The sequence below is a fragment of the Pongo abelii genome, chromosome 9 (assembly GCF_028885655.2).
Source record: "Pongo abelii isolate AG06213 chromosome 9, NHGRI_mPonAbe1-v2.0_pri, whole genome shotgun sequence".
NCBI lineage: Eukaryota > Metazoa > Chordata > Mammalia > Primates > Hominidae > Pongo > Pongo abelii.
The window spans coordinates 127,741,811-127,765,027 of record NC_071994.2 but is presented as its reverse complement, the minus strand read 5'-3'; the positions used below and the strand labels follow the sequence as shown (position 1 = coordinate 127,765,027).

Here is a 23,217-nt window from a genome sequence, read left to right as displayed (position 1 = left end):
CCCAATTAAAATTGACTCCAAAATTCAGATAGTTACTCCATAAAAGAAGATATGCAAATGGTCAAGAAATACATGAAAAGATGCTCAATATCATTAAACATCAGGTAAATGCAAATTAAAAATACACTGGCATAACACTATATACCCACTAGAAATGTTAAAAATTTAAAAATCTGACAATATCAAGTCTTGTTGAGGATGTAGAGCAACTGGACCTTTCCTACATTGCTGTTGGGAATGTACAATTGAATAACTTCTCTGTAAAGTGGTGCTATGATTTGAGTGTCCTGGACAAAACTCATGATGGAAGCTTAATTGCTAGTGCAGCAATGCAGAGAAGTGAAACTCTTAAGAGGTGGGGCTTACTGGGAAGTATTTGGGTCATGAGGGCTCACCTTTATGGGCAGCTTGGTGCTGTTCTTAGGGTAGTGAGTTCTTGCTCACAAGAATGAGCCCTCACCAGAAATCAAGCAGAAACCAGCACCATGCTCTTGGACTTTCAGACTCTGGAAACATAAGCCAAATAAACCTCTTTCTTTATAAATTACCCAGCTTCAGGTATTCTGTTACAGCAACAAAAAACAGACAGAAACAAATGGCTTGGCAGTATTTATAAAATTAAACTTGTCTATGACCCAACAATTCTAACATTAGGTATTTATCCAAGAGAAATGAAAATACACACTTACAAAAAGTTTTGTACACAAATGCTTATATATGCTTTATTCACAAAAGCCTGAACCAGAAACAGTTTAACTATCAACAAGTAAATGGATAAACAAGCTGGTGAAAATAATCATGCATCAGATTACTATTCATCAGTACAAAGGAATGTGTTACTGATATACTCAACAATATGGATGAATCTCAAAAGGATTAGACTGGGCAAAAGATGCCAGACACAAAGGAGTACATACTGTAGGATTTCATCTGTATAAAATTTTACATCAGGCAAAATAAATCAATAATGATAAATAGCAAGTCAGTGGTTGCCTGGGCTCAGGGACAGTGGAGGGATTGAATGCAGAGGTACATTAGGGAGCTTTGTGTGATAATGGACATGTTCACATACAATAGGTGCATTTTGCATGGTATTTAATAATTTACTGTACTTAAATCTACAAAGTAGATTTAAAATGAAAAAAATAGATATGGTCAACAAAACATGTCCAATATTCAGCACCACTAGTAATCAAAGAAATATGATCAAAATATGTCATTTTCAGAATCAAATTGGATTGAGAAGTTTTTTGAATGATAATATCCACTGTAAGTTAAGGTGTGGGGAAAAAGGTACTCTTATATATTACCTATGGGGTGTGTATAGGTAAACTGTTTACTCCAGCCGAACCCATGGCTGGAGTCACCTCGAAACAGTGGCAGGGGAGTTTCCATAAGGATGTTCCCCAAACCTTCCCAAGATGGGTCTGTTTGAGATTCTAAAGAAATAGTAAATGCTAGAGTGATCAGCATTTATCAGGAAAAACTTACAGAGGGCTATGGCCACCCTCACCAGAGACAGCAAGAGAAAGGGGGTGTTCTACATGGGTATGTCCACAGTGAGGGGGCCAATGTATGGAGCCTTTCTCAGGGCTTAAGGAATTTGGCTGAGGGCTGGGGCTAGTTTCTTTTAGTGTTTTGGGCAACAACCTAGATAACCTTTATCAGTGCCTGAGAATGTTCAAGGGCTTGGGTTTGAGCCTGCTGGGTAAAATCTGCAGCTGGCTGGGTCACAAAGTGGTCAGGGCACTCTGATTTTCAGTGAGGACGCAGAAAGGAAGTGGGGGGAACTAGGGGACACTACACAAACCCCACACAAACCCTTATGTATGTATAGTTCAGCAGCATGTATAAAAGAATGTAATAAAGAGCAAGTCTGTAGATACAACAATTGCACTTTAGGAGTTTATCCTAAGAAAATAATGTTATGTTTGCAAAAAATGCACATTCTTCTCAGCATTGTTTATCATAGCAAAAAATTGGACATAGAAATTGTCAAAGAGGAATTGACAGATTTAATTACGGGTCTCCTGTCAAAGGAATACCATACGCCCATTAAGAATGATGTTTAATTATATTTATTTATATGAAAATGTTAATAATATTTTTTAAATAAAAAACTTAAAAATATTATATACAATATGATCTACTTTTCTTAAAAACAATACTATGTGAATTAAATGAATGCATAAAATGTATGGAGAAATATACACTTAAATGTTAGCTGATTATGCATTGTGGAAATACGAGTTATTTAAATTTTCTGCTTTATGTTTACTTATGTTTTGTAGTTTTATGAAATAAGCACACACTTATTACAAAAAAACTTCAAAGTAAAACTAAATTTAGCAAACTGGTCATTTTACAAATTGAGTGTTCAGTGAATTGGCTTTCAGTAAATTGACTTTTTGGTTAATTATCTTTCAGCAAATTGGTTTTTAGGCAAGCAATATGTATCACTAAAAGATAAAATCAGGCCGAGAGTGATGGCTTATCCCTGTAATCCCAGAACTTTGGGAGGCTGAGGCAGGAGGACTGCTTGAGCCCAAGAGTTTGAGACCAGCCTGGGCAATATAGCAAGACCTTGTCTCTACCAAAAAACAAAAAAAGATAAAATCAGGTGGTTGATACCTGTAATCCCCAGTGCTTTGAGAGGCTGAGGCAGTAGAATCACTTGAATACAGGAATTTGAGACCAGCCTGGACAATGTAGTGAGACTCCATCTCTACAGATAATTTTAAAAATTAGCTGAGTATGGTAGTACATGTCTGTAGTCCCAGGTACTCAGGAGGCTGAGGTGGATGGTTTATTTGAGCCCAAGAATTTGAGGCTGCAGTGAACTATGATTGCACCATTGCACGCAAACCTTATTTATTTATTCTAAGAATAAAGAATAAATAAATTTAAAGAATATTTAAAACAGATGAAATTAACATATTTTGAATATTGATGAAGGGGATTGACAAACTAGGAAAATGGTGCCATATTTTGACACAGGGTAACATTGGGAAAAGATAAATTTTAGAAAGAATGATATGGTTTGGCTTTGTGTCCCCTCCCAAATCTCATCTTGAATTGTAATCCCATAATCCCCACATGTTGTAGGAGGGACCCGGTGGGAGGTAAATGAATCATGGGGGCAGTTTTCCCCCATTCCGTTCTCGTGATAGTGAGTGAGTTGCATTTCCCCTGCTGGCACTCATTCTTGCTCCTTCTGCCCTGTGAAGAGGTGCCTTCGGCCATGATTGTAAGTTTCTTGAGGCTTCCCCAGCCATTCAGAACTGTGAGACAATTAAACCTCTTTTCTTTATAAATTACCACATCTCAGGTATTTCTTCAGAGCAGGTGAGAACTGATTAATGCAGGGAAGATAATAAAATAAGCTTTCAATGTGTTGAGTTTTAAGTGTCTGCGGGACATTCAGGTGGAGATGTCTAGTAGGTTTTTGCTATTTCAGGTAAAAAAATCTAGCCTAGAAATATAGATTTTATTTTCAACAGACCAAAGCATTCAAGGTGTGGGTGTAGATAAGATCTTTCAGAGAAAGTATTTAGGATGAGAGGAAGAAGGTTGAGGATCTGTGGGTCATCAGCACTTATAGGCAGATGAAGAAGACTTGAAGGAGAAGGAGAGTGAAAGGAAGTAGTCAGAAATTGGAGCAAAATCAGAAAGTTCATGGGCCTTGAAAGTGAAGGGATATGAATAGTTCACGAAGAAGTTAGCTATCAACAGCATCAAGTAAAACAGTACTGAAAAGTTTTCACCAGGTTTAAAGACATCTTATTTGATTTATTCAATGACATCATGACATAGTTAATAGATAAGTCAGGTTTAATTACTGCTGTTCTACAGAGGGAGAAATGCCAGGCAAAGATAACTTAATGTCTTGTTCAAGACAATGCAATAAGAGCCAAATCTTTAGACTCCGCTCCTTCCACAATAACATATTTCTTCTTGATTTAAGCTAGTGATCAAAGTAAAGTTCCTGAGAGCAGGCTTTGTGAAATTCTGGAACACCTTACCAAGAAAATCTGTGGCTTTCTTTCTCAGTAAAGGTCTTTGTAAACCGGGAAAAGTCCTTTCAATCTTTGTTTTCGGCTTATCTAAGACATTTTTTTTTTTTTAATTTTCTTGTCCGTGGAGATGTCTCCATTAAACTTGGAATCACCTCCCGTCTTCTACCTATTAAACCACATACCTTGCACTTGTAGATCATCCCTGCTTAATCTGTTCTTTATTTTAATCCATCACATATCTTGATTTGTTTTTCACCCTTGGGAAATTTTAGATTTTATAGTATTGTACAGGCAGATTTTGCTTTATGAAATAATACATGTGTTCCTGAAATGTAATTTTTTTTTTTTGAGGCAGTCTCACTCTGTTGCCCAGGCTGGAGTGTAGTGACATAATCTCGGTTTACTGCAGCCTCCATCTCCTGGGTTCAAGTGATTCTCCTGCCTCAGCTTCCTGAGTAGCTGCGATTATAGGCATATGCCATCACACCCGGCGAATTTTTATATTTTTAGTAGAGACGGGGTTTCACCATATTGGCCAGGTTGGGCTCGAACTCCTGACATCAGGTGATCTGCCCGCCTTGGCCTCCCAAAGTGCTGGGATCACAGGCGTGAGCCCCCGCGCCTGGCAATGTGATGTTTAAGAATTTTATTTTGAAGAGGTTTGTGGTGCCTACTTGGGACAGCTCTGTAAATCAAATGCTTTCTACTGCCTTTGTGGTAGGTTTCTGTGTAGTTTCTTCTTTTTTTTTTTTTTTTAATTTTTATTTTTTATTTATTTATTTTTATTTATTTATTTATTTATTTATTATTATTATTATTATTATTATTATTATACTTTAGGTTTTATGGTACATGTGCACAATGTGCAGGTAAGTTACATATGTATACATGTGCCATGCTGGTGCGCTGCACCCACCAACTCGTCATCTAGCATTAGGTATATCTCCCAATGCTATCCCTCCCCCCTCCACCCACCCCACAACAGTCCCCAGAGTGTGATGTTCCCCTTCCTGTGTCCATGTGTTCTCATTGTTCAATTCCCACCTATGAGTGAGAATATGCGGTGTTTGGTTTTTTGTTCTTGCGATAGTTTACTGAGAATGATGATTTCCAATTTCATCCATGTCCCTACAAAGGACGTGAACTCATCACTTTTTATGGCTGCATAGTATTCCATGGTGTATATGTGCCACATTTTCTTAATCCAGTCTATCGTTGTTGGACATTTGGGTTGGTTCCAAGTCTTTGCTATTGTGAATAATGCCGCAATAAACATACGTGTGCATGTGTCTTTATAGCAGCATGATCTATAGTCCTTTGGGTATATACCCAGTAATGGGATGGCTGGGTCGAATGGAATTTCTAGTTCTAGATCCCTGAGGAATCGCCACACTGACTTCCACAAGGGTTGAACTAGTTTACAGTCCCACCAACAGTGTAAAAGTGTTCCTATTTCTCCACATCCTCTCCAGCACCTGTTGTTTCCTGACTTTTTAATGATTGCCATTCTAACTGGTGTGAGATGGTATCTCATTGTGGTTTTGATTTGCATTTCTCTGATGGCCAGTGATGGTGAGCATTTTTTCATGTGTTTTTTGGCTGCATAAATGTCTTCTTTTGAGAAGTGTCTGTTCATGTCCTTCGCCCACTTTTTGATGGGGTTGTTTGTTTTTTTCTTGTAAATTTGTTGGAGTTCATTGTAGATTCTGGATATTAGCCCTTTGTCAGATGAGTAGGTTGCGAAAATTTTCTCCCATTTTGTAGGTTGCCTGTTCACTCTGATGGTGGTTTCTTTTGCTGTGCAGAAGCTCTTGAGTTTAATTAGATCCCATTTGTCAATTTTGGCTTTTGTTGCCATTGCTTTTGGTGTTTTAGACATGAAGTCCTTGCCCATGCCTATGTCCTGAATGGTAATGCCTAGGTTTTCTTCTAGGGTTTTTATGGTTTTAGGTCTAACATTTAAGTCTTTAATCCATCTTGAATTGATTTTTGTATAAGGTGTAAGGAAGGGATCCAGTTTCAGCTTTCTACATATGGCTAGCCAGTTTTCCCAGCACCATTTATTAAATAGGGAATCCTTTCCCCATTGCTTGTTTTTGTCAGGTTTGTCAAAGATCAGATACTTGTAGATATGTGGCATTATTTCTGACGGCTCTGTTCTGTTCCATTGATCTATATCTCTGTTTTGGTACCAGTACCATGCTGTTTTGGTTACTGTAGCCTTGTAGTATAGTTTGAAGTCAGGTAGTGTGATGCCTCCAGCTTTGTTCTTTTGGCTTAGGATTGACTTGGCGATGCGGGCTCTTTTTTGGTTCCATATGAACTTTAAAGTAGTTTTTTCCAATTCTGAGAAGAAAGTCATTGGTAGCTTGATGGGGATGGCATTGAATCTGTAAATTACCTTGGGAAGGATGGCCATTTTCATGATATTGATTCTTCCTACCCATGAGCATGGAATGTTCTTCCATTTGTTTGTATCCTCTTTTATTTCCTTGAGCAGTGGTTTGTAGTTCTCCTTGAAGAGGTCTTTCACATCCCTTGTAAGTTGGATTCCTAGGTATTTTATTCTCTTTGAAGCAATTGTGAATGGGAGTTCACTCATGATTTGGCTCTCTGTTTGTCTGTTATTGATGTATAAGAATGCTTGTGATTTTTGCACGTTGATTTTGTATCCTGAGACTTTGCTGAAGTTGCTTATCAGCTTAAGGAGATTTTGGGCTGAGACAATGGGGTTTTCTAGATATACTATCATGTCATCTGCAAACAGGGACAATTTGATTTCCTCTTTTCCTAATTGAATACCCTTGATTTCCTTCTCCTGCCTAATTGCCCTGGCCAGAACTTCCAACACTATGTTGAATAGAAGTGGTGAGAGAGGGCATCCCTGTCTTGTGCCAGTTTTCAAAGGGAATGCTTCCAGTTTTTGCCCATTCAGTATGATATTGGCTGTGGGTTTGTCATAAATAGCTCTTATTATTTTGAGATACGTCCCATCAATTCCTAATTTATTGAGAGTTTTTAGCATGAAGGGTTGTTGAATTTTGTCAAAGGCCTTTTCTGCATCTATTGAGATAATCATGTGGTTTTTGTCTTTCGTTCTGTTTATATGCTGGATTACATTTATTGATTTGCGTATATTGAACCAGCCTTGCATCCCAGGGATGAAGCCCACTTGATCATGGTGGATAAGCTTTTTGATGTGCTGCTGGATTCTGTTTGCCAGGATTTTATTGAGGATTTTTGCATCAATGTTCATCAAGGATATTGGTCTAAAATTCTCTTTTTTTGTTGTGTCTCTGCCAGGCTTTGGTATCAGGATGATGCTGGCCTCATAAAATGAGTTAGGGAGGATTCCCTCTTTTTCTATTGATTGGAATAGTTTCAGAAGGAATGGTACCAGCTCCTCCTTGTACCTCTGGTAGAATTCGGCTGTGAATCCATCTGGACCTGGACTTTTTTTGGTTGGTAAGCTATTGATTATTGCCACAATTTCAGCTCCTGTTATTGGTCTATTCAGAGATTCAACTTCTTCCTGGTTTAGTCTTGGGAGGGTGTATGTGTCGAGGAATTTATCCATTTCTTCTAGATTTTCTAGTTTATTTGCATAGAGGTGTTTGTAATATTCTCTGATGGTAGTTTGTATTTCTGTGGGATCGGTGGTGATATCCCCTTTATCATTTTTTATTGCATCTATTTGATTCTTCTCTCTTTTTTTCTTTATTAATCTTGCTAGCGGTCTATCAATTTTGTTGATCCTTTCAAAAAACCAGCTCCTGGATTCATTTATTTTTTGAAGGGTTTTTTGTGTCTCTATTTCCTTCAGTTCTGCTCTGATTTTAGTTATTTCTTGCCTTCTGCTAGCTTTTGAATGTGTTTGCTCTTGCTTTTCTAGTTCTTTTAATTGTGATGTTAGGGTGTCAATTTTGGATCTTTCCTGCTTTCTCTTGTGGGCATTTAGTGTTATAAATTTCCCTCTACACACTGCTTTGAATGCATCCCAGAGATTCTGGTATGTTGTGTCTTGGTTCTCGTTGGTTTCAAAGAACATCTTTATTTCTGCCTTCATTTCGTTATGTACCCAGTAGTCATTCAGGAGCAGGTTGTTCAGTTTCCACGTAGTTGAGCGGTTTTGAGTGAGATTCTTAATCCTGAGTTCTAGCTTGATTGCACTGTGATCTGAGAGACAGTTTGTTACAATTTCTGTTCTTTTACATTTATTGAGGAGAGCTTTACTTCCAAGTATATGGTCAATTTTGGAATAGGTGTGGTGTGGTGCTGAAAAAAATGTATAGTCTGTTGATTTGGGGTGGAGAGTTCTGTAGATGTCTATTAGGTCCGCTTGGTGCAGAGCTGAGTTCAATTCCTGGGTATCCTTGTTGACTTTCTGTCTCGTTGATCTGTCTAATGTTGATAGTGGGGTGTTAAAGTCTCCCATTATTAATGTGTGGGAGTCTAAGTCTCTTTGTAGGTCACTCAGGACTTGCTTTATGAATCTGGGTGCTCCTGTATTGGGTGCATATATATTTAGGATAGTTAGCTCTTCTTGTTGAATTAATCCCTTTACCATTATGTAATGGCCTTCTTTGTCTCTTTTGATCTTTGTTGGTTTAAAGTCTGTTTTATCAGAGACTAGGATTGCAACCCCTGCCTTTTTTTGTTTTCCATTTGCTTGGTAGATCTTCCTCCATCCTTTTATTTTGAGCCTATGTGTGTCTCTGCACGTGAGATGGGTTTCCTGAATACAGCACACTGATGGGTCTTGAGTCTTTATCCAGTTTGCCAGTCTGTGTCTTTTAATTGGAGCATTTAGTCCATTTACATTTAAAGTTAATATTGTTATGTGTGAATTTGATCCTGTCATTATGATGTTAGCTGGATATTTTGCTCGTTAGTTGATGCAGTCTCTTCCTAGTCTCGATGTTCTTTACATTTCGGTATGATTTTGCAGTGGCTGGTACCGGTTGTGCCTTTCCATGTTTAGTGCTTCCTTCAGGAGCTCTTTTAGGGCAGGCCTGGTGGTGACAAAATCTCTCAGCATTTGCTTGTCTGTAAAGTATTTTATTTCTCCTTCACTTATGAAGCTTAGTTTGGCAGGATATGAAATTCTGGGTTGAAAATTCTTTTCTTTAAGAATGTTGAATATTGGCCCCCACTCTCTTCTGGCTTGTAGGGTTTCTGCCGAGAGATCCGCTGTTAGTCTGATGGGCTTCCCTTTGATGGTAACCCGACCTTTCTCTCTGGCTGCCCTTAACATTTTTTCCTTCATTTCAACTTTGGTGAATCTGACAATTATGTGTCTTGGAGTTGCTCTTCTCAAGGAGTATCTTTGTGGCGTTCTCTGTATTTCCTGAATCTGAATGTTGGCCTGCCTTGCTAGATTGGGGAAGTTCTCCTGGATAATATCCTGCAGAGTGTTTTCCAACTTGTTTCCATTCTCCCCGTCACTTTCAGGTACACCAATCAGACGTAGATTTGGTCTTTTCACATAGTCCCACATTTCTTGGAGGCTTTGCTCGTTTCTTTTTATTCTTTTTTCTCTAAACTTCCCTTCTCGCTTCATTTCATTCATTTCATCTTCCAGGGCTGATACCCTTTCTTCCATTTGATCGCATCGGCTCCTGAGGCTTCTGCATTCTTCACGTAGTTCTCGAGCCTTGGTTTTCAGCTCCATCAGCTCCTTTAAGCACTTCTCTGTATTGGTTATTCTAGTTATACATTCTTCTAAATTTTTTTCAAAGTTTTCAACTTCTTTGCCTTTGGTTTGAATATCCTCCCGTAGCTCGGAGTAATTTGATCGTCTGAAGCCTTCTTCTCTCAGCTCGTCAAAGTCATTCTCCGTCCAGCTTTGTTCCGTTGCTGGTGAGGAACTGCGTTCCTTTGGAGGAGGAGAGGTACTCTGGTTTTTAGAGTTTCCAGTTTTTCTGCTCTGTTTTTTCCCCATCTTTGTGGTTTTATCTACTTTTGGTCTTTGATGATGGTGATGTACAGATGGGTTTTTGGTGTGGATGTCCTTTCTGTTAGTTTTCCTTCTAACAGACAGAACCCTCAGCTGCAGGTCTGTTGGAGTACCTGGCCGGCCGTGTGAGGTGTCAGTCTGCCCCTGCTGGGGGGTGCCTCCCAGTTAGGCTGCTCGGGGGTCAGGGGTCAGGGACCCACTTGAGGAGGCAGTCAGCCCGTTCTCAGATCTCCAGCTGCATGCTGGGAGAACCACTGCTCTCCTCACAGCTGTCAGACAGGGACATTTAAGTCTGCAGAGGTTACTGCTGTCTTTTTGTTTGTCTGTGTCCTGCCCCCAGAGGTGGAGCCTACAGAGGCAGGCAGGCCTCCTTGAGCTGTGGTGGGCTCCACCCAGTTCAAGCTTCCAGGCTGCTTTGTTTACCTAAGCGAGCCCGGGCAATGGCGGGCGCCCCTCCCCCAGCCTCGCTGCCGACTTGCTGTTTGATCTCAGACTGCTGTGCTAGCAATCAGCGAGACTCCGTGGGCGTAGGACCCTCTGAGCCAGGTGCGGGCTATACTCTCCTGGGGCACCGTTTCCTAAGCCCGTCGGAAAAGCACAGTATTCGGGTGGGAGTGGCCTGATTTTCCAGGTGCCGTCTGTCACCCCTGGAAGGGGAACTCCCTGACCCCTTGCGCTTCCCGAGTGAGGCAATGCCTCGCCCCTGCTTCGGCTGGCGCACGGTGCGCTCACCCACTGACCTGCGTCCACTGTCTGGCACTCCCTAGTGAGATTAACACGGTACCTCAGATGGAAATGCAGAAATCACCCGTCTTCTGCGTCGCTCGCGCTGGGAGCTGTAGACCGGAGCTGTTCCTATTCGGCCATCTTGGCTCTGTGTAGTTTCTTCTACAAATACCTTGACTTTGGAAGTTTCACTCAGCAGGCATACATTTTCTGGCATAATTGTCAATAAAACACCAATACTAGCATATTAGAGGCCACAAATTAATTTTTTTAAAACGAGTTCTCTCTATTTTTTTTTTTTGGCATGGAGCAGGGTAGCTAAGGAGGGTCACCAAATGACTACAGGAACTCCTAATGTATTACTTCAGAAAATAACAGACCATCCCTGAATTTACGGGTTTGCAATATGGACTTTTATTGAAGTGTATTCATATGAAAGTCTGTTATATTCAATAATATTTTAAAGGAGCACCTATAATGTGTTCATCACTGTATCAGATATTGAGTGTTAGTGTACACAAAAGTTATAGAATATCGATTTTTCCTGAAAGAAGATTTTTATCTAGAATAAAATAGTCTTGAAATAATCAATTAATAGTAGAAGGCTCTTTTAGACTAAGCACATATGGAGATTAACATAAAAATGAGTGAACACGAGGGCAAGAGAATGATCGAATTCAAAGTTATTTTCAGTTCTTCCTCTTGACTGCTCAGGAATATAACTATTCCTCACCCTTGAAATATGCTTCTCTTTTGGCATCAATGAAATTCTCATTTATTCCACAATTATTTTCTAAGTCGAATATTGACTAATGCCACATATATCCTCACAAATACCTTCAAGTTTCTGATTGTGATTCCTGTTTTTCAGATGGGAACACCGAGTTTAGACAGTGTTAAGCAACTTTTGCAAGTTCACACAATTAATGAGTAATAGAGTAGGGATTTAATTCCAGGGCTGTTGGACTCCAAAGCCTGTTCTTGGATGCTACTTATGCCTTTTAAACACTTCTGTTGGTCAACTTCCTTCTCCCATTTGTGGGCGTTTTTGAGGAAAGTTTCAGTCCTTAGATTGCAATTATCTCTCTTTAAACACTTGTTTGGAGCAATTCACCATTCCTGTGCTTTTTGTGATCCTCTTCGTTCTTATAATTCTCCAGCTTTCATCTCTACCTCTTTTCTCCCAAGTTGTGATCTTTTATTGCTGACTTCTTTCTGATCTTTGCCTTTTAAAGGTTCTGCCAGCATTCTGTGGCCTTGTCTAGAATTGAGTTCATTACCCTCGTCACCCTTTGATCCTTCATTTATGTCATCCTATTCCTGACTCCCTTGGGCTTAAAATCTTAGTCAAATTTGATTTGTGCCTCTTTCCATCATTCTCTCCTGTAAAAATCGAGACATCAAATCATGTTAATTATCCAATTACCACGTCTACTATACTGCTCATCTCTTTCTGGATTTACTGCTTGTGGAAGGTCTTCTAGCTGGTCTCCCTGCCTGCTGTTCTCTCCGTTTCAGCCTATTCTTACACCACTAGCTACATAAGGCACCACTGTTATTAAGATAAATAATTTTGAAAGCTAATATTATTTAAACTACTTCATTTTATGTCTTCTAAGTGCTGTAATCAGAACCACTTATTCATTACGATAATCATTTGAGGTTGGTTATTATATTCATTTTAAGATTAGGGACTTGCAGTTCAGAGAGAGGTTAAACACTTCCTAAGGTCACACATCTAATAAGAGGTAGAGCCAGGATTTGTGCTGAGGTTCATCTAATTCCAAAGTTCAGTTCTGAATACTTAGGGAGACCATAATTTATCATTCATTAGAATATATCTGAGACAGAAAGAAGGTGCTATTAATAGTTTTGCTGAAACAACAGGCAAAAACTGGGAGTATTCTAGGCAAATTGACAGTTGGTCACCTTATTGATACTATACTGTGTAGTTCCTTTCCAATGGTTATATCCACTTAAACAGTGCTTTCGCAGAAGAGAACACGAGCTCAGCTTTCAAGTTAGTATTTGTAATGAGCACTAGACAGTCTATTGGAAATATCTAGTAAAGTGATTGGATACCAGTTTATGGGCTTAATAGAAATATGAAAGCTATTAAATAGAGAATCATTTCCCCATTGCTTGTTTTTGTCAGGTTTGTCGAAGATCAGATGGTTGTAGATGTGTGGCATTATTTTTGAGGCCTCTGTTCTGTTCCATTGGTCTATATATCTATGGCACATATACACCACAGAATACTATGCAGCCATAAAAAAGAATGAGTTCATGTCTTTTGCAGGGACATGGATGAAGCTGGAAACTATCACTCTCAGCAAACTAACACAGGAACAGAAAATTAAACACCACATGTTCTCACTCATAAGTGAGAGTTGAACAATGAGAGCACATGGGCACAGGGAGGGGAACATCACACGCTGGGGGCTGTTGGGGGTTGGGGGGCAAGGGGAGGGACAGCATTAGGACAAATACCTAATGCATGCGGTGCTTAAAACCTGAGGCATTGGGATCCATTAGAGACACTGTAGGACATAGCCAAATTGTAAGTGTAAATCTACAGATGAGGCACCATTATTGTGGAATACTGTTGAAAACATCTCCCAGAGGTGAATAAGCAAACAGACGCTGATGTGTGCACACATATAAATGTGAAGTGATTAGTACTGTGACTGAAGATGGACTTGACAAGGAGTCATACCTTTATGGTATGATTTCATAAACTTCTTAAGAGAAACCCTGATCAAAAACATAGCTTACCTACTTGCTCAATGAGGTTTGAGTTTCTCCAAATAAGTTTCTTTCCTTCTTGGCTAAAAGCATTGTAAATGGCCCTGTGAAAGGATTTGGAGTGTAGGTGGCTATTCAGCAGTTCACTCTGTCCCTGTAGAAATGAATTTATCAGATCCCTTCCTGAGAAAGAATGTGAAAACTAAGGGAATTTAGAGCAGCTAGTGCTGGTTGTTTAAAGACCAACAATATGTGCAGGCAGTGAACTTCATTGCATAACTTGTGGTTTTGTAAAAAGCTCAGAAAGGTCTTTTGCTTCTCTAACTTGTCACAATGTCCAATATTCATTCATTCAAGCCAGTGCTATAGGTAGAGCTATTGTCTGAAGCATGAAACAATGATGCATTGTGATACGCTAAGCAACATTCACCCAGTTGTCACTAGAGTTAACTGCTATTGACCAGCACAACTCTGATCACAGTCTTTCAAGACTGCTTAAATGTCACTCTCTCAAAGATGCCTAACACTACCATCCTATTTAAATGCATAACTTACAAATCTTGCCCTTTGTATTCTCTTTCCTTGCTTTCTTACTGCTCTTGTTATCATCTAATATATTACGTAAGTTATTTATTTATTGTCTGTCTTCCTCCTGCTAGAATACAAGCTCAATGAGGGCAGAGACTTGTTTTGGTTAGGGCCTTATCTGCAGCCCCTAGAACAGTGTCTGACACAATTTCTCAATATTTGTTGAATGAATTAATGAATGTCATTCTCTTACTCAGTGACTATTGGAGGTTACCTACTGGCTAGTAAATTGTGGTTAATTATAGCATTGTAGGTTAACCTCAGTGTGTTCCTAGCATACTTTTCCAGACAAATCCATTATTTCTTTTCAAGATTTCTCCCAGGTTGCTGCTCATATCAATAGTCTGCTCTTTTTTTATTGCTGAGTCATATTCCATTTAGTGATTATACCATGGCTTATTTCTGTATTCTTCTGTTGATGCTTATTTGGGTCATGTCTACTTTTTGGCTGTTAGGAATAAAGCTGCTATAAATATTTGTGTTTGTGGAAATATGCATTAATTTTTGGGGTATATACATAGAAGTGAAATTGCTGGGTCGAGGGTATTTGTTTCGTTTTATTAGATACTGCAACTTTTACACTTGGTTGTACCATTTTACATTTCTACTGGTGATATAAGAGTGTTTTATTTGCCCCACATTCTTGCCAACATTTGGTCCTGTCAGTCTTTAATTTTAGCTACCGTGATGGGTATGTGGTGACAGCTCATTGTGATTTTAATTTGCATTTTTCTAATAAATAATGCTTGGAGCAACTTTCCGTATGCTAATCGGCCATTTGAGGTATCTTCTGAAATGTCTGTTTCAATCTTTGTCCCATCAAAAGTTTTTAGTATTTCAATAATTTATTTGTAGGAGTTCTTTATATATTATAGATGAGTCTTTTGTTTTTTGTTTTTTTTTTCAGATGGAGTCTCGCTCTGGAGTGCAGTGGTGTGATCTTTGTTCACTGCAACCTCCACCTCCCCGGTTCAAGCGATTCTTGTGCCTCAGCCTCCTGAGTAGCTAGGACTACAGGCGTGCGCCACTATGCCTGACTAATTTATTTATTTTTGTATTTTTAGTAGAGATGGAGTTTCACCATGTTGGCCAAGCTGGTCTCGAACTCCTGGCCTCAGGAGATCCACTCACCTAGGCCTGAGTCTTTTGACAGATACATATATTGTGACTGTTTTCTCCCTGTAGTTTGCCTTTACATTTTCTTATGTTGTATTTTAAAAAGCAGAAGTTTAAAATTTTGATCACATTGGATTATTATTTTTTTCTTTTATGGTTATTGTCTTTTATGGTCAAGAAATCCTATTCTAAGGTCTTGAGATCAGGTCCTATTCTAAGGTCTGATTTTCTTCTGGATGTTTGTAGGCTTAGATTTTATATTTAAGTCTCTGATCCATCATGAATTAAATATGTATAGAATAAGATAGGGGTTAAAGATCATTTTTGTTTATATATTGCTATTTAGTTGTTCCAGAATCATTCATCAAAATTTTTTTTTCTCTTGTTGAATTGCTTTAGCACTTTTGTAAAAAAAAAATCAATTGACCCTATAAGTGGGTCTGTTTGTGGGTGCTGTGCTCTGCTCTATTAATCTATTTGCCTGTCTTTACTTCTCTACTAAACTGTTTTAATTTCTGAAACTTTATATAATTCTTGGAGTCAAATAGTTTAAGTTCTCCAACTTTCTTCTTTTTCAAAGTTGTTTTGGCTATTCTAGGTCCTTTACATTTTCATATAATTTTTAGAATTATTTTGTCAATTTCTGTCAACATGTCTGCTGGTATTTTAACTGGTATTGAATCTGCTGATTAATTTAGGTAGATGTAACAATTTAACAATATTTAGTTTTTCAATCCATGAATATGATATATTTTTCCATATATGTAGGATTTTCTAAATATTATTCAGTTATATGTTATAGTTTTCAATATAGAGGTATACAAAAATTTTGTTAAATAAATTCCTAAGTATATCAATTTTCATTGCTAGTGTCAACGTTATCAGAAAAATTTAATTTCGTAATTATTTTTTGCTAGTTTGTAGAAATGCAGTTAATTTTTATACATTAACCTTGTGTTCCATGACTTTATTAAATTTACTTTTAAGTTATAATAGCCTGTTTATAGGCTTACTTTGATTACTAGGTATATTCAAGTCATGTGTAAATTAAGATGGTTTTATATCTTCCATTTCCATCTTTAGTCCTCTTATGCAAACAAGTCCGAGAGAGCAAACCGACACTGGCAATCTTATGGGGGAGGATTTAGTTTGAGAACACTGAGCAGCTGGAAGGTCAGGTGCAGTGTTCAGCAAGGTGGTGGAGGGAGAGGCAGTCAAGAATAATTTTTTATTATATGCTTGATATTTTGACTGATACATGGTAGAGACTAAATTATGTTGTCCTTGTTTTTTTTTGTTTTTTTGTTTTTTTGAGACAGAGCCTCACTCTGTCACCCAGGCTGGAGTGCAGTGGCATGATCATGGCTTACTGCAGCCTCACCCTCCCTGGGCTCCGGTGGTTCTCCCACCTTAGCCTCCTGTGTAGCTGTTGCCCAGGCTGGTCTCAAACTCCTGGGTTCATGTGATCTGCCCACTTCGGCGTCTGAAAGTGCTAGGATTACAGGTGTGAGCCACCATGCCTGACTCGTTCTTTTTGAGATTGTTGAGAAGTTCAATGTTTTCCCCTATTAAGTGGGCTAGGACTTCCCATACAATGTTGAATAAAACTTACGAGAGTGGACATTTTAGACTTATTATTGACCTCACAATAAAAACAATCAGTATTTCACTATTGAATATGATGTAGGTTTTTAGCTGTAGGTTTTTCATGGACATCTTTTATCAGATATAGGATACTCCATCCTATTCCTACATTGCTGAGCATTCTTATCATGAATAAGTATTGCCTTTTATCAAATACTCTTTCTGCATTTATTGAGATGATTATATAATTTTACTGTTTTATTCTATTAATGTGGTGGACAATGTTGATTGATTTTTAAAATATTAATAAGTTTGTTCTTCAGGTTATTTAAATTTTTAAAAATATTCCATTTTAGGTCTTTTGTTGGAATTTTAACTATATCTCTCTCTGTTATTTTTATTGCATTATTTGTACTACTGTATTATGTTTTATTGTGTTATTGGCATTTTATATATTTTACTTCTACACATATTTTAAATCTACCATAAATTGTTTTCTATTGCTTTAAATGGTCAAAGTAATTTAAATTTAAGGAAAATTTAAGGAAAATTTTATATTTACCCACATATCTCCTATTTTCAGTGTTTCACATTTCTTCCTGCAGATCTAAGCTTTTCTCTGGGACCATTTCCGTCTCCCTTTCTCAGCTTTTTTGCACTGTAGGCTTATTGGTGACATATTCTTTCACCTTTTGTCTGAAAATTCCTGTATTTTTTTGAAGAATATTTTAGCCACGATATTTTTGCCAATGCTAGGTTGATAATTTTTTTCCTTTCGGTATTTTAAAGGTCATTTCATTGTCTTCTGACTTCTATTTCTTTTATTACAAGTCAGTTATTATTATTTTTGCTTCTTTGAATGCAATACATCTTTTATCTCTGATTGCTTTTAAGCTGCTTTGTTTTTGTTATTGGTTTTCAACAGTTTGACTATGTATAATGCCTACGTGTGGTATATTTTGTATTCATCTTGTTTGTGGTTTCCTAAACTTTTTGGGTCTATAGATTCATAAATTTTATTAAACTTGGAAAAATTTCAGCTATTATCTCTTAAAAAATTATTTCTACCCAATTCTCACTTAACTCACCTCCTGGAAGTCTAATTATACATATGTTGGACTATTTAGCATTGCCCTAAAGGTTTCAGTTACCATGTTCTTTTTTAATATTACTTTTTTCCTGTCCATATTTTAGTATGGATAATTTCTATCAATTTGTCTTTGCTTATACTGATCTTTCCTTTGACTGTGCCTGATCTGCTATTAAGCTAATCTGGTGAATTTTTATTTCCAATATTTTTTAGTTTTGAAATTTTCATTTGGTTGTTTTGATTGTTTCTATTGCTTTGCTGGAATTTACCATGTATTAGCCAATTCTGTCCTTTTATCTAAATTTTTAAAAATAATTATAGAAGTTATTTTAAAATCCTTGTCTGTTAATTTCAACATCTAGGTCAGATGTGGACCTGCTTCTAATATATTTTTCCCTCTTGACTTGGGTCACATTTTCTTGCTTCTTTGTGTTTCTAGTAATTTTTGACTTTATGATATTGGACACTGTGGATATGTTTTAGAGACAGTGGATTATGTTGGCCTTTGTTACAGAGTGTTAAATTTTGTTCTGGGATGTAGTTAATTTACTAGCAGATCCCTCTGATCCTGTTAAGACCTGGATTTAGCCTTTGTTATGATTCAGTTTTGCCCTTAGCACAAAGGCATAGTCTTTACTCTTAGTGTATGACTTTTCAGGGGTCTCACTTAAAGCCTGGTTTGTTGACCAAGGCCTCTCCATTTTTAGTAGGTCAGAATTCTAATTTTTATCGGGCACTGTGGATTCTCTGTGATCTCTGTTCAGTTCTTAGCCCCCAGCAGCTGTTGTCTCCTAAGCTGGTAGAATCTTGCCCTACACGTATAAAATTTAGGATGCAGCCAAGAACTTAAGGGAGTCCTTTGTGCAGGGTCCTTTTTTTTTTTTTTTTTTGGCTGCTTGTTCTCCATTCCTAGCTCCACAAATTCCAGCTGTCTTAGCCTCCTTACATTTTTTTCATTCCCCTAGTAGAAGCTGCTGCCATTTGTTGGGGCACCACTTTACTATGTATGGTTTAGAAACTGGCCTTAGAGAAAGTTGGGGTGAATGTGTTAGTTACCTCATTTTCTTGCCTTTTCTCAAGAATTTCATCCCTGTGTTGTCTACTTTCCAAGTATCGCAAATAGTTGCTTTATATACTTTTTCCAGTCTTTTTTTTTCTTTCTTTTTTTTTGTGGTCAGAGGCGTAAGTGCAATAATAGCTGTACTATCACACCCGAAATAAAAAGTCTCATAACTTATGTTTCCATTATTTGTGTTTTACATTCCAGCCAAAATGAAGGTCAGGTGAGTTCACGGATGAGGAGAGATTGGAAATGTGGAGACTTAGAAGAGATCTGTGACCTTGGGTGAATGGCTTTACTTCTTTGAACTTTTTAGAGGTCCTTGTCTGTAAGATGAGGGCAAATAATAGTTCTGTGGATCTATCAGTTCCTGGCATTGGAAATGCTTGAGAAGATTTAAAAAACACAGCCACCATATCCATATCGATGGAGATTCTGATTCCAAAGGTATGGTTGGAGCCAAGCATTTCTTTTTAATGAATATTCTCAGTAATTGTGATAACCAGCTAGGTTTCGGAAACACTGGATTAGATACTCTCTCAAGTCTTTTCAGGTCTAAAATTTTATGAGTTTGTGGGTTTGATGTTAAAGAAAATAAGTAAATATCTTAGAGACAGAGACATAGGATAGACAATTTTAATTCAGGCAGAGGTTGGAGGTATGGAGTAAAAGACAGAGAAAGACAAATGCAAACCAAAGAGGAAGAACAAATGTGGATGTGTTCCTGCAGTGGGAATCTGGTCTACTAGGACTCAGTTTGAGGGCACTGAACAGATGGAAAGTCAGTTGGGAGAAGTGCTCAAAGAAAAGTGAGTGGAAGGCAGGGACAGCCAGAGGGAATTTTGACTAGTTATTAATTTAGAGAAAGGCTGGTCTTGGCAGACGTTGAGAGCAGTTACCTGATAGGGATTCTTGTTACCATTAAACATACACTCCATGAGAGGACAGGGGAGGGGAATGAGAGAAGTCTTTTCTTGTCTGAGCTGGGAGTAGAGTAGTGCAATTAATTCCTGAGATGAGTGCAATATGAATAAATTATTGAATATCCTATTCTAAATTACAATAGCCCTTTGTGTTAACCATTCCAGGCTGTAATTGCTTCCTTTTAAAAATTAAATTCATTGAATATTTACTTGTTATTTTCCAAGAGACTGTCAGATCCAAGAAGGCAGGGTCTCTGCTTTGTGGATTTCAGTAGCTGTCTTTGGGAGGTAGTTTAGTCTAGCAGCCACGCAAGGGGCTTGGAGTCAGACAGACCTAAGCATACCTGTGGACTCTGAAGCATCTTGTCTCTGTGAGCAACTTTCCTGTAAAATAGGTATCGTGAGAAATAAATAAAGATATGTTTTTATATATGTACTTTGGATCTTGGCAGCTGGAATAAGGGTACTATGTCAGGTACTAAATTATTGGGTATTCAAGAAATGGTAATGATAATCATTTTTTTCATAATTATTTTCTCTTAATAGTACTGGATACATGTTAGTAGAAAGCCAAATCAAGCAATTCCAAGAGATAAACAAACATTTCTTCTTCCCTAGGGAAAGTAATCGCTAAGCAAGTGGTCTTGAGGGAGTCTCTATCTTAATAGTCAGATCACTGAAGTCTGTACCAGAATAAAACTCTTTAGTCTTTTGTTATTCACTGGTCAGGAAAAAGCTTTGTCTCCTTCCTGGAAGCTGGAGAGGACTTTGGGCAAATGAACAATTGGAAGTCATGTCCTTCAGTGCAGGAAGCATTATGAGATATATTAGAGGTTCTGATCTTTTGACCTGTACTGGGAAGAGAGGGCTTTGAGCTCAAATCTGTCATCTTGTCTTCACTAGGGTCATCTTCCTCCCCAGAATGTGGAAAACAGGCAGTAGAGTATAGCATTAACGGCTCTAAAGGGAAGGAAGGTGAGTGCCTTCCCTGATGCTGGTCACTTATGTAATATGGTGATTTCAAGTGCAAACCATTTGAGCCATACTGTCGAAATTCACCTTCTGGCTGCAACTCGGTGGTTTGGGGACTTTTGTCTAGTTATGTCATCTTACTTGTTTCATCTGTAAAATGAAGACAATAATATTGCTACATGGATCTTCAAACAGAACCTCTTATAGTAACCACTCAGTAAGTGTCAGCTTTAAAAAATTATTAAATGTACAGCCACTTGAGCTAAGAGACCTTGGAAAAGCATGAGCTCACCTACTTAATCTGACAGTGTGGACCCAGAGGTGGAAGCTCTGAGCAGAGCCACTGTGGCTTCTGCATCTCAGGATTCACTTCAGGGAAGAGGTCCAGGTTTTACCAAGTGAAGCAGAGACAGGAGAGGGAAAGATATAGAAAAGGCACTGACTTAAGGATCTAAAAGACATTTGGATTATTTTTGGTACCCCTTTCTTCAGCAGATCCAGCTCTCATTCTGCAGTTGCAGTTTAGTCTCATATTACACTTTGGGAGTTACAATCACTTGGACTGTGAAGATAGACCCATAGTGAGTGGTAAAAACCTTCCTACCAAAGTTCAAATCTCTCTCCTTGGATTCCTTTTCTAAGGATGGGAGACAGAGGCTAAGAATGCGGTGGTGACGTTTCTTTCTAAGTGGTCCTCTTCTCTTGTCCCCTCAGACTTTCCTGCCCGACCAAAAAGAATGGCAGCCAAAAACTCTTCTGTGACGGAGTTTATCCTCGAAGGCTTAACTGACCAGCCGGGACTCCGGATCCCCCTCTTCTTCCTGTTTCTGAGTTTCTACATGGTCACCGTGGTGGGGAACCTGAGCTTGATAACCCTGATTGGGCTGAACTCTCACCTGCACACTCCCATGTACTTCTTCCTCTTTAACCTCTCTTTAATAGATTTCTGTTTCTCCACTACCATCACTCCCAAAATGCTGATGAGTTTTGTCTCAAGGAAGAACATTTCCTTCACAGGGTGTATGACTCAGCTCTTTCTCTTCTGCTTCTTTGTCATCTCTGAGTCTTTCATCCTGTCAGCGATGGCGTATGACCGCTACGTGGCCATCTGTAACCCACTGTTGTACACGGTCACCATGTCTCCCCAGGTGTGTTTGCTCCTTTTGTTGGGTGCCTATGGGATGGGGTTTGCTGGGGCCATGGCCCACACAGGAAGCATAATGAACCTGAACTTCTGTGCTGACAACCTTCTCAATCATTTCATGTGTGACATCCTTCCTCTCCTTGAACTCTCCTGCAACAGCTCTTACATGAATGAGCTGGTGGTCTTTATTGTGGTGGCTGTTGACATTGGAATGCCCATGGTCACTATCTTTATTTCTTATGTCCTCATCCTCTCCAGCATTCTACACATCAGTTCTACAGAAGGCAGTTCCAAAGCCTTTAGTACTTGCAGTTCCCACATAATTGTAGTTTCTCTTTTCTTTGGTTCTGGTGCTTTCATGTATCTCAAACCCCCTTCCATCCTGCCCCTTGAGCAAGGGAAAGTGTCCTCCCTGTTCTACACCATAATAGTCCCCATGTTAAACCCATTAATCTATAGCTTGAGGAACAAGGATGTCAAAGTTGCCCTGAGGAGAACTTTGAGCAGAAAAGTCTTTTCTTAAGAAAGGAGTAGTATTGGAGGAAGGAGATACAATGCTTTGCTTATTAGTGTGTGTTTTCATTGAGATTCAAGTTCCATTTTTTTCCTGTCTTGTACAGAAAAAGAATTTTAAATATTTACATTTGGATGAGTGTTAAGTGCAGACATATTCTCCTTGTCTCTGCTTCACCTAGTTATTCCAGGATTTCTTCATTTTATGCAAATTTTTCTATAATCATAGATCATTTAATCGTGAATTGGCGTTACACATTATTTAATCTAGCCTCTTCAATTAACATGTGTTGGAGACTCAGAAATATATATGTTGCTCAAGGACACACAACTACTTGGTGCCACAACAGGGACTGGAATCCAGGTCCTTAAATTCCAACCTTTTTTTTCTTTATGTCATTTTTTCATGCTTCATTGCTGCCCTTGCAGATTTCCTTTTAAAAGTATGAAAACTTAACACATTAAAACCTAATTCTATTCATAGTAATTTAATGTGACCTCTCAATAAATAATTTTTAAATATTTCATTTTTTTTCAAGAGGATAGAAGATGAAACATTTTCTTAAGTTGGTCTTCGCCAAATGAGAAGAGAATTGTGTCAAGTTTGTAGAATGTGAGTGACATTGAGTTAAGATTGAGGTTGTGTGGAACCCTAGGAACCCAGTCTAGGGAATTAGGACTTCCATAGGATTAAGGGTTATAAAGATGCTGAGTAGAAATCGTACATTCATTTGAAGACTTAAAGAATCAGAATGTAAGCTTTTTCAAGGGTTAGTTTGGGTGT

The 23,217-nt window shown here is 38.3% G+C and overlaps 1 protein-coding gene across 1 annotated transcript; it reads left to right on the top strand.

Moving 5' to 3' along the window:
• The first annotated feature begins 21,513 nt into the window (after window positions 1-21,513).
• Window positions 21,514-22,443, top strand: LOC100453850 (olfactory receptor 8B12). The gene has a single exon (XM_002822638.4). The coding sequence runs from the start codon at window positions 21,514-21,516 to the stop codon at window positions 22,441-22,443; it is 930 nt and encodes a 309-aa protein (XP_002822684.3).
• Window positions 22,444-23,217: the final 774 nt, after the last annotated feature.

Bases quoted from the DNA above. Each gene is read 5' to 3' on its own strand.
- LOC100453850 (XM_002822638.4), top strand. From the start codon at position 21,514: ATGGCAGCCAAAAACTCTTCTGTGACGGAGTTTATCCTCGAAGGCTTA.